This window comes from Lepisosteus oculatus, chromosome 21 (genome assembly GCF_040954835.1).
Source record: "Lepisosteus oculatus isolate fLepOcu1 chromosome 21, fLepOcu1.hap2, whole genome shotgun sequence".
Taxonomy (NCBI): Eukaryota; Metazoa; Chordata; class Actinopteri; order Semionotiformes; family Lepisosteidae; genus Lepisosteus; species Lepisosteus oculatus.
Window position 1 is genome coordinate 7,126,293 of NC_090716.1, and position 12,617 is coordinate 7,138,909.

Sequence of the window (12,617 nt, forward strand, 5' to 3'; positions counted from 1 at the left end):
TTGCCTAAAGCTCACCTTTAAATAAGTAACAGTCAGCTGAATCAGCAGTTTCAAACTCTCATTTATCCACATGCAGTCCTGCAAGTTTTAAAGCAATTTACCTACATCTCCTGATTAAATTGATGGATTTGCTTCTTTGTTTATATTTTTTAATGGTTTGATAATTCATGGTCTGAAAACAATTCCAACTTTTTTCAGTAAAAGTATCACTGCATGCGGCACACTGCAATATTTTCCTATTAACTCCACAGTTTTCTAAAGCCTTTCATTTCTGACATGAGTCTGGGGACACTATGCAGCTAGTTTCTGTAGCTGTGCATGACTTGCAGCCATCAACATCTCCTGCTAATGTTGCTCAAGGTAAAATGGAGTCTGCTCCCTAAATTAAAATACCCACTGATTGAAAAGCAGAAGCTAACACATAGTAATATATATTTTGTATATAAACATACAAAAACATGTAGGCTTGAAACAGGGGTTATCAAACTGCAGCCCTGCCTATCCACTCTAATACAATACTCCAGTAAAACCATCTCCTTAGTACTTTGATTGATAATAAATAAGAGCAATATACTGTAACAGTTAGGTACTGGTTCCATTAAGGTGCTCCTGTGGGACAGGGATGGGATGGAAGGGCTGCAGTTTGAGAAGACCTGGAAAAACTAAGTTAAAAGATTCAACCAGAAACAGACTTTTTAATACATGTGTCAAAAACTGCAAAAAACAGAGGTGTTCAATTGTTAGGAATTCAAATAAAATTCAGCACCTAGTAACTGCTACCAAGCAAAAAGCTTTGCAATAACAAGGAATTGCACAAATACTGTTTTACCTATTTTTTGAATAAATAGTGAAGCCAACATTACCTGTGCAGAGCTGCTTTTCTCATAAATGGTGTGCTCAGCTACACAAAGTTAAAGTACATTACAAGCAACACCCTTCACTCATGTGCTGTCTATGGAGATGAATACTATATTCAAAAATACCAATTTCAGATTGGTATGTGAATGTGGAATGTAATCATACAACTGCCTAAAAGTGGGGACATCTTAAGTTCACAATGTCAAGAATTTAGGTTCTGACAGATATGATTATGTAATTTAATACCTTTTCATAACAGTTGAGATTTTTTTTTGCTTAAGGGAAAGAAGGTGACAATTTATAGAGTGAAATGAAATGAAAATAAGTGTGTCTGGGGCTTACATAAAATTTGACACCTTAACTTTTGCCAATGGCTTCAACTCAAAGAAACAAAATCGAATCAACATTCTTCTCCAGTTTGAAAGGAGAATGGATTCCTTTCTTTTGATTTAACAATCTTGTCAAAATGTCAAAGATCACCTGAAGGATTTAGGCTATTTAAAATTTGGAAAGGATGGGTCTGTATTTAATTTGCCCTTAGCAAAACGTCTTTGGCAACAACTGATAATAAATGCCAATCTCTTTTTCCCCCCATCCGATGAAAATATTTTAAATGACACTGATTTATGAGTGATAAAGTTTTACTGTCTAGCATGCACAAGTTAATGTACCATTCTTTTTCAGGAAGACGGTGAATTTTCTTCATTACCTGATCTGAAGATCTGAAGCACACACTTGACTCCAACAGAAGGTGTGAACTGTAGATATTCCCTCTGTCATCAACAAAGCCACACCAATCCTCAAATTAAGTGTTTGTTGTGCTAATAAGGGAGTCATTTGACCCACCTCATTCTTTTCAAAAATCCCAAATCATTGGTTTATGTTAGAAAACCCCTAACACAGATGCTGTGCGTGGATATCAAATACTTATTTATGCCAGAAAGGCGGAGAGAACGTTTTCTTTGTTTTACTGCCCAATATTAGCCTGCATCTCCAGCAGGTATCTGGGAATGCCTTCCAAAACAGTATGGTAGATCTTACATTTGCTAGTCTTTTTCTTAGAGTCAAAGACTAGCAGATCAAAATAAAAGTTAAAAGAGACAAAGAAAACCTTAACCCTAACCAAGGTTGCTGACAGTGAAGAGACTAAAACTGAATAAAGCCTTTACTTCTGATACACAATTTTCAGTCTTTATGCAAAACTACATCAGCAATATATATTTTCTAGACATGGCGAAGGTAAAAAAACACATTATTACAGTTGTAAATTATGGTAGTTATAACTGCATATGAAGGCAATTTTGCTTCATTTTTAAGGCAAGCCATTTTCAAATCATTTAAAAAAAAAGACAAGGGCATTACCAAACAACAAAAAATCTCTGCACTCTTCCTGTTAAAAGCAGCTCACCAGGAGAGAAAGAACAGTGCAAACCTACATAATAGCCCTCAATTTATTTCTGTTTTTCCACTCAGCCTCACTGATAGTGCAACATGTAATGAATGTTACACTAACCCTATCTACATATGAATGTAAAACTGGGGCATAATCTCTAACCACTTTAAGATAATTAAATGCATTGTTGGTGTGTGATGCACACTCAAACATCTCTCATAAAACCCCTAGATAGAAGCAGTTTCTTGATTGAATCACTCCTTACTCCTCTCCTGTATCCTAAATTAAAATTAATTTACAGTAAACTAATAACGGACACAGCACTGCCCAAATATGTGCCTGAGCCCTGCACACACGGCCCTTCTTTCAGTTAACTGTTGACTACAATAAAAGCCATGCCAACAGAAGAGTGCAGAGATGAGAACATATGAAGCCTCTACTGTTTTTTGACCACCATCCACAACAATACAGTAAGTAATGAGCACAATGTAGACTCCACTGTAGAAAAGGTTATTAAAACGAATTAAACCACTTCCCAAACAATGATGGTTTTAAGATTATAGTTAACAAAAGTGTTCACAGACTATGTATAAAAATGTACACAGATAAAGAAGTTTCCTGTTGCAAATAGACCACTAGAGGACTGAGGTATTAGAAAATGGCCATTTCTGGATTTTGTAAATCTGTAAAGATTGTATTTTTCCATGGACATTTATTATTAGATTTAGTACTTAAACGCCTTAAAAGCTACGTTCACATATATTTGGCCTTTTAAACTGCAATTCCAGCTGCAAACACACGTTCCAACAGCAGCTTTGATGGCAAAAAATCTAAACTAAAAATTCTGAAATGTGCTGCTTACATTGCACTTGCAAAGACCTTTACAGATCTAAATCCTAGGCTGTGCACTAGACTAGAAAACAAACTGGGCCATGGAATTCCACATCCCAAAACTAATTCTGGTTTACATACTCCAGCCTTCCAGTCTTCTCAACGTTTTTTTTTAGCAAGCTGAAAGATTAAGTAAATGGTTAATATACAACTGACCCTGCTAACTTTAGATTTCATATGGCTGGATTTGCTGAAGAGTATCTGAATGACAAATAGAGCCTGCCTTGTCTGTATATGTTTTTAAGGTTTCTGTCTGTCATCAAGTTTAATATTCCTATCACAATTTCTTTCTTCTGATAAGACAGTGTGTATGGTACACTGTTTAAAAGTGTAATTAGGATATTTGTCTTCATTAATAGTGGAAACATTTAACCGAAAAGCACACAGAGTTGAAAAAGCAACATGGAAGCTGACCAATTTTAAATCGACCACATAACTCTAACTCGGGAGTTCGTTTTCAAAACTCTTTTCAAAACTTCTAGGACTTTTAAAAAGTAGACATTTATTTAAAATATTTTGAAGAAAACACCATTTACCTAAAGCAGCTTAAAATGAGACACTAAAAAGATGTCATTCGTTAGACAAATTCTGTCAATTTTGACATTAAACAGTTAAATAAAGTGACTCACGTTTAAATCACATTAAACGAGTGGAATGAAAGCAAAGCTTTGCATTAACATTCTCCACAATATTAAGGCCAATGACTTTTATGGCTTTAAAAGGATAAAGAAGAGGTTTTCCTTTCAAGTTACTAAATCCCCTCGATCCACCACTGGTAACTCAGCAGTAACTGTGTATCTGGGTCTGAGTCACCAGAGTGATCTTCAGTTACAGCATTCTTAAGATCACTTTATTGGCCATATACAATTTCTTGTATTAGGAATTTGTCTTTTCGTAGACCCCAGCTTGCTCTCCATGAGACACACAGACAGGAAGAGAAGCTTGGGGTCAGAGCGCAGGGTCAGCCATTTATACGGCAGCCCTGGAGCAGTTTGGGTGAAGGGCCTTGCTCAGGGGCACAATGGAGTAGGATTACTCTGCCGGCTGCGGGATACGAACCTGCAACCTTCCAGCCACAGGCGCAGATCCTTAGCCACAGAGCCACTGCACCGCCCTTGTATGGTAGCAAGCATGTTTCCTAACACTACTTCTATACAGTAGGTGAGCAAGCTCGATATTCATTTATCACATTACACAGTGTTAAGAAACAAGGTATCAGCAGTACTGTAAACAAAAAATCTGAACGCACACTAGGAGACATTACTCATGTGAAAGGTTTTAAACATGATAACATGGCACTCTCATTCACAAGCAACATATTCAAAATGAAATCATCAGCTTTCTGCATGTTTTGTTTACTAAAAAAGTGTAAAAATTAAATGCCTTGAAATAACACACATTTTTTTCGTTAGATACAGTAACACTCCTTCTAGAATGTTTCTGAATGCATGCTAAAGTAAGGCAAGAGAAAATTCACAATGCAGAATTTTGTAGAGAAGATGTTTACTTAACTGTCACATTCAACAGGTGTCATTACTTAAAAGTCAACCCCATGGAGCATACAAGAAGCAGAATCAGAAAACAATTGAATTGTCAACACCATGAACACAGAGGGGAAAAAAAGAAGAAGCATCTCTGTTATCTTTAACAGAACACACTGGTTTGATCAGTACAATGGTATTCTGTTTATTATTGTATTAAAATGAATGCATACGCTCCAGTGCAGAAAGTCCCTACCTGTATCCTGGTTGTAGCAGGTGTGTTCCAGACAAAGCACCAGGTTTAACTGTGCCTGAAGAGTCTCTGTACCTAGGGTTGGGAGAAAACTCCCCCCCTCTACTGCTGTGATTCACTCCTCCACACTAGACAAGCAAATCCTCCCTCTTCACAAGCCCAATTCTGGAGCTGAATACTAATGTAACCATGTATTTGCCTAATTTGACCACGCCACGCGTTCTTTCTCTTTTTTTGTCTGATTAGTACACCAACAGTGCATGTTGGCATTTCTGAAATCGCATACCGTCTGGTACTTGGGAGAAAAGGCGGCAGATGTATTCAGTGCGTGGTGTTTAGTGTTGCAACAGTTATGCACACACATCCTGAGCACTACTTAACCGCTCGGGAAAAAATGTTCAGTCACACAAGAGCCTTCCTTCAGAAATCTAGGCAAAAACAAGATTCTAAAAATACACTCGTACTTAAAGCCACTATTGGAATGAAATAATTTAATTAAAGAAACCAACAGGTGATACCATAATACATCTTAAGAAATGAATATTCATCTTTGAAGCGCAGCTATGTTACCGTTATTAAAAATAGAAGCCCACAAGGGATTGACTGAAAGCCCAAAGGAAAATTTTTCCTGATGACCCAACCCCCCTCTCTCACATGAACATCTGGTCCAGTCCACAGCTGTGCCCACACATTCAATATCTTGCGTATTGGTGTTGCACAGGGGAGCAGTCTAGTAAGGCAAGACTCCTCTTTTGCCCAGCTGAAAGGACTACAAGAATCACACAGTATTCCGTTACACTGCTTTCTTTTAACTGAATAAAACACTAAGCCACAGGAATTTCATTCATGATTTACCCTCTAAGCACTTAACAATGCATGGGCTGGTTTTTCTTTTATCAGAACATAAAATACAACACGCCATACTGCATTTTGTCCTTTGATTCTAAGGTGTTAGTTTAGCTGTGCGTGTTAGTTTTCCATGGAAAGCAAATACAAATATAAAACTATCTTCTGTAACCCTACAATCCATCTGTGCTGTGTAAAACACTTAACTATTTACAGTACTTCATATATAAGATAGGAAGAAATAAGTTCAACAAGAAATGATACTGTCACTCCACATTTACAACTAAAAAGGCAGCTCTTCCCACAGAACCTGACAATCATGACAATTTTGCACACTGTAAATTGTAAGAGGTGATGCGTCTTGTGTCATATTCTCCGATTATATTTGTGCGTGGGTGTCTGTCTCTGTCTCCACATCCTTGTTAAATGTTGTAGATTTTGTGGCTAAAAGCAACTGCAGTTAAGACTTTCAGAGCAAACAAAGAAAGGGAGTGGTTTGATTCTCCTCATCTGAGCAAACTACAGCCTCCTTACAAGGTTACAGCCACGATATGTATTTGAATACAGATACAGAATTAAAGAAGTACATTTGGCTTTCTTATACAGTCAAATTGCTAATCAAAAAATGAAATTACATTAGTGTGCTATGTTAGAGCACTTTGAGCTTGTTGTATCCTAAATTGTAATAGGTTCATGAAATGACCAAATAACTGTGTTGAATTCATATTCACAGAAATTCATGTTAAGTAACAATTCATTACTACCTGTGTAATAACATTTATTTGGTCTTCTGTTCTATTGGACTTTAAAGCACCACTTCTTTTTATTGCAGCTTAAACATATAGGATCTCATTTATAAAGGTTTAGTTCAAGTTTACAAAAAACACAGAGAGGCAATCCATCTAACTGGACAGACATACTGTAAGTAAGCTTGCATTCAAATACGCAGATGTGTGTAGTGGAAACCACTAGCATCAGCACAGCTACACATCTAAGTAAAGCAGGTGTGTAACTTGAGCATATGAATAGATGTTCCTTATCAGAAGGTGCACATGAAGATGGTTGTGTAGAAGGAATGATGCCTAACAGAGTCAAAGACAGCTAATAAGGACAGAAGGAAAGTCTGAAAATATGGGGAGAAATGGGAGAAACAGCAGCTGTGTTTTGGACAACACAAAATATTCAAAAATGTTTCTCTTAAACAGCATTATATTTATGCTTTCAAAGAAATTCTCTGGCCATTGCTGTTCCCTATTCTTTAACAAGGTTAACTTTTCAAGGAATTACATTTTGTGCCGTATAGAACCTTTTTTAACAAGAAGGATCTCAGCTCAGTGCACCTGCTTTTCATAATTGCAAACTTGCATGCAGGTTAAGTGGCTTATAGTAATAAAGTTCTCATTAATACCATGTGCATACCCTCATTACTTGTTTTTCAACATCATTTGCATATCTTAACATGCATTTAGTGCATATTAAGTGCTTGAAAATTTACACATCATCTGAGTTTTCCCATGTGTAATGAAGCTTTCAGATGCTTAATATGTGGCTTACATGCTTTTATAAGTACCTTCGTGAATTAGGGTTTATTTATCTTAAATTTACCTATCCAAAATGTAACCTTTTGATGATAGTGTACTGCTAATATTTGAGATGCGTAATAAAGGTACAGTACAAAATTACCTAAATGGTGGAGAACAAACAGTGAAAGAAAGAACATGATATATAATGATAAAACCAGGGAAAAAAACATCCACATCTACATGGGTCAGTCAGACCATTAGTAAATAAAAATTAAATTAAATAAAATATAAAATCTGATTTCATAAAATGGGTCTCTCATCAACTCGGTGATACACACTGATGATGAACTTATAAGAAGTCAAATTAGATCTGCAACTCTTGCCAAAGTTTCTTTTTACGATCCCAATTAGTGAGAATTGCACCACACTGGTGGTCTTTCCTCAATACAGGACATTTTAACTCATCCGTGAAATCCTTTGTCACTGGGCTACAGAATGATAAAGATTTAGCCCCTGCAACTGCTCAGCTGAAGTCAACTATCTCAGGCTTGCTGCCTTTCAACACACACATTCCCACTGCCCCATAATTGATCCTCTTAGATCATTAACACCATATCAGACAGGCAGGCTCCTGGTGGCAGGCTGGTTCAAAGAGAATGGCTACAGTACGTGCAAACTGACCCCCCAGCTCTGTCTTCTTCATCAGCCACCTCTGCCCTGGAGGAAGGCCCGTGGAAAAACACTTTATTGCACATGGGGTCATTCAGTGCATTCAGTTCAAAACTGTACTTTTAACTTTTAAAGCCCTACAGACCTCATGTACCAAGCAGGGTTTTAAGCACCGCTGAGGCACATCGTTAAGCAGTATCTTCTTACTGGTACAAGTATCTACAGTACCTCAGTTTGGAGCTACCTCACTCCAAACTCTGGAACGCACTCATCGCTTCTCTGAGAAATGTAAACTATTTGATCGTTTTTAATTCTAGATTCAATACATATGTGTTCAGTCAGGTTTTCCAGTTTTTTTATTATTATCTCTATCTTTATTTCTTCATTTCTGTTTATGTTATTTTAATTCTCTTTTTTGAGTGCTTGTGATTGTACCCAGTAAAGTGTCCCACAAGCTGTTGGTGTGCATGGGCACTGAAATAAATCCTTGTAATTTCCAAGGCTCTTGAACTTTATTACAATATTACAATCTGTTCCTCAGACTCAGATTATTATTTTTCTTTATGTTTCTACTCTGACTAATTAAACAGGAAGTAATAACTAACAATAATAAGAGTCATTTCTGGAAAGAAAGAATAAAACACTCATGAAAGTTTAACTTACAATTAATCTGGCCTTGTTTTAGCCATATAGAACTGCAACACTATATCAAAATGGCTTACATCTAGCCTATCTTGTTTTTTGTCAAGGATGTCCAGCACCATACTAATTCTGGCAAACAAAATATTAGTGAACAATGCTTAAGTGACCCTATTATTTGTTTAAATTCCCATCAGAACTAATAAATACATATGACATTAGACTCCTGATTATATCATATTCTGAGAGTCTTTCTTGACGGGCGATCTGCAGGGGAACAGAGCCATTTGCCTGAAGGAGATGAACTGGTTGTACTTTGTTCTGACAAGTGGGTCAGTGTTGAAGTGGGAGGGGGAGGACTTTTTCAGCAGTAACAGCTGAAAGTCTGGGATCATAAAGACCTAGGAGCAATTTTAGCCAACTCCATTAAGAGAACACAAAAAACATCTCAAGAAAAAGAAAACAGCACTGGTTTAAAAAAAACATTGGTTTAAAGTGGAAATTCTAAATTATCTGGAACTGTGTAAATGATATAGTAGTTCAACAGTTGGTTTTGCAGAAAGTCTACCAGTTTCACTTCAGGGCCACAGAAATGGATCTATACAAGCGACCCAAGAAGTGTTTGCTGAAGACTCTTGGGTCATCACCATAAATCCATTGCTTCTTCTCCTGCTACGGGTGACTCCTGGTGCTCAAATCTAATCTATTCTGGCACAGAGAAACTGGATAGAAAGCAGACAAAGAACCCAGACCACTACTGTGTGATTTCCACAGCTGAAATTGAGCTGTTACACAGAGAATGAGAATAACCAAAAATACGAGAGGTGCCATTTCTCCTTTAAAATAATCCCAAACCGTCCAAATTGATTTAAAACAAATGACATTATTTTATAAGGATTACATAAAACATATAAGGTTTAGATGGCTTTCTACCATATTTGGTCAATTGCTTAGTTCAGCACAAGCACATTGCAGCTGTGTACAGTACATGATGATGCTATTAATTAAACTTGGCTTCTGAACATCCTCCATACCCTATCACCGTGAGCATCAAAATTGTTAACAATACATGCTTTAATTAAATCATAAATTTTAAAACAAGAATCTCACATTACGTAAATGCCTTTGATGTACTTAACCCCAGATTGAAAGGTTTCCCTCGAGGTTGCAATTAATGCCATGATGACACAGGATGAAGGGCTGCTCCGTGATGAGCTTTTCAGGACTGAACATGAACTTTTCAAGCTACTTAATGTTATGTTCACTGCCCATACAGAAACGATACATCATGTGCATTATAGACTAATTCCTTTTCAAACATGTTACTCTTTGATCCTTTTCCAAAGAAAAACCAAAAAGGAGCTGAAGGGAACCACTTATATTAAATGCCAGTAAAACATATACACCGAAATGCTAAGATATATTGAGGAAAAAACAACAGCAATTGAAACAATTAATCAATTATTCAAATTTCCATAACAAACACTAGATCATTATCAGAAATATGTAAAAACATTGTGGTTTCCCACACGTTTTAAAACAAATGGGAGCTCTATTCACAAACTAGATCTCAACCGGGATTAATGTACAAGCAATATATACAGTAGCTTTATCTCCAGCAAGCAAGCAAAATGGAGCTCAGGTGCGTCCTGCACTGGTCCCATTAACCTCTCTCATCTATTAAATTACACTGCCTGGTTCAGATTTCCACTTACGCTTCAGGGGAAACGCGTCGTGTAAGGTCTGTGTTTTATGGTAATATATTTAATGTGCATAATCTATCTCACAACTAGCAACAATTAATGAGGTCCTCTACAAACAAGTAAGCAAATTGGTAACATTCCTTTGGGGATTTTTCAAGTCTATTAAATTGATGGCTCTGGAATGCTGGCATGCAAATACAGTGTATATAAGAGACAGACAACAGCAGCAGAGAAGCATCTATAAGATTCAGCATTAACAATAATACATATAGTAGTACCAGCTTAAACATCTTCTGATCAAATGTCTTTGATAATGGACACACAAAAGAATCAAAACCAACTGTTAAAAATATCTTCATCAAGATCTACAGAAGACAAATTCTTCTGAACTGTATGTGCCTTTTAAAGGTCGAAGGTACACTTTAATCTTTACTGTATGCATTAATATAGTATGGCTCATACTGTCACAGTGTAGTTCAATTGTAGTATGAACAGCACAAACTTTCATTTGTACCAAAAAGGGACATTTTTTCTTTATTTCATTGAAAGTATTTTTAGAGCTTTTAGCATTTAGTCTTCCTTGTTCACTTGGAAGCCATATTGGACATTCTGATAGAAGTGCACAGCTAATCAATGGTATTTTTACCTCAATGTCCTTGAAACACCTGAGACTAAAAGGTAAATGAGCAGTAGACTAAACACAAGAGACTGTAAGGGGAGGACAGACTAAAGGAAACAAAAACACACCTGCGTGAAGTCTAAAACATTTTACTGCAGTACTCTGGGGGAATATTCCTCAACATAAAAGGAAAAAAAAGGGTTGCCCTTCATTGACAAATCACATCTTACCATTACAAAACAATTCTCAGATGTCCCTACAAAGATATCATCACTGAAATTCAATGGAATGCTGTTTAAAATACATGACCCCACTTCTGGCTCATAAAGCACTCTGAGGAGTCACCATGAAAAAGCTTTTGGAAAATAAAACAGCACTGAGACATTAAAGCAAAAACATGGAACCCCCTCCCACCCCACAACAACTGAAGCCGAAAAAACCAAGCCTGCGTTCTCTTGAATGTCAGTGGGGTTGTGGGCAGGTCAGCATCAGATTGTCATGAGGAGATATTATGCATCTTACTGAAACCTAAAATAACTGTTCAGCCTCCTTCATGTTTGTGCACCAGACAGAGAGCTTGCGAACAGAGGACCAGGGTAAACGCTAATTCTGTCAACCATTACAAACCTAAAATGGGCTGACACGACTGTTGGTTTAAAAATAATCAACCTGGTGTTCAGCTCTCAGAGCAGCAGCCCGGAAAGAAAAGCAGAAAGAGAGGGGTGACGTACCTGTCAGCATCCCCCACCCCCATGGACGCGTTGCGCTGTAAGGTCTCTCTCACAGCAGCCATCCCATCGGGCAGGCGGTTCAGCCGGCGTGTGTACAGGCCCAGTCCGCTGTCCGTCATGTAGCTAGACAAACAGACACACACCCCGTCAAACACAATGTGGCATTTTACACGCCTGACTTAAATCAAGAACAGGGATAAAGTGTACATTTGATGTAGTTGTTTTTGGAATTCTTTTTTTGTACTTCTGAAATCCAAGACCAGAGGTCAGACTAAAAACATGATTCCATCTCCCCAGTTGACGGTGAGGGACCTTCTCTGTTTGAAAATGTAGCCTAAGTATTATAAACACTAAAAACCGTGAGCTGGCTTTATCATTCAATGCTGTTTTGGTAGGCTAAACAATGCAGAAAAAAATGTTATTTCCACAGCAGACAAAGACCCATGCAACATTCATGAGTCATGCTTTACTTGTAAGATTGATTACCATGACATTTAAACTTGATACATTTGAGCGTTGCATTCATTTTCACTGAGCTTTTGCTTTCACATTTTGTGCCACCACAGAAAAAATTGCATCACTGTTTAAACATGAAGCTTTCTGTCCATGACTTATTAACCACTGTATGAAATTTACAGCGAATTAATGTTTTTTACAATGTAAAAAAAAGATACTACCAATATAAACTATTCTGAAGGAAACAAATAATGTATGAACATTTTTGATAAACTAAGTTGCTTGTAAAGGGCTATTTTCCCTTTAACTGCACAATCTTTTAAAACATATAGCTCTTAAAAGCTACGGTTAATGGGCTTCTGCTGGAAAACCTCTGATCCATTTCAACTTGAAGTAATTATCTGATTGATACCAGGGTCTGAAGTTAAAGAAATATGGGGAAAAACATAAATGTTTTATCAACAACACTGAGGGATTCCTAGAATCATTTTTCACACATGCATGCAAACACGAGTGTCGTTCATTTAAAACAGACAAAATATTTTGAGCATGCAT

The 12,617-nt window shown here is 37.0% G+C and overlaps 1 protein-coding gene across 6 annotated transcripts in view; it reads right to left on the reverse strand.

The window, feature by feature from the left end:
• Positions 1-12,617, reverse strand: part of nav2a (neuron navigator 2a) — a 222,733-nt gene that overhangs the window by 45,949 nt on the left and 164,167 nt on the right. For all 6 annotated transcript variants that reach the window (XM_069181810.1, XM_015338257.2, XM_069181809.1 and 3 more), the window contains one exon: positions 11,607-11,729. In XM_069181810.1, coding sequence (XP_069037911.1) covers positions 11,607-11,729 — 123 coding nt within the window. The remainder of the gene's footprint in view (positions 1-11,606; positions 11,730-12,617) is intronic.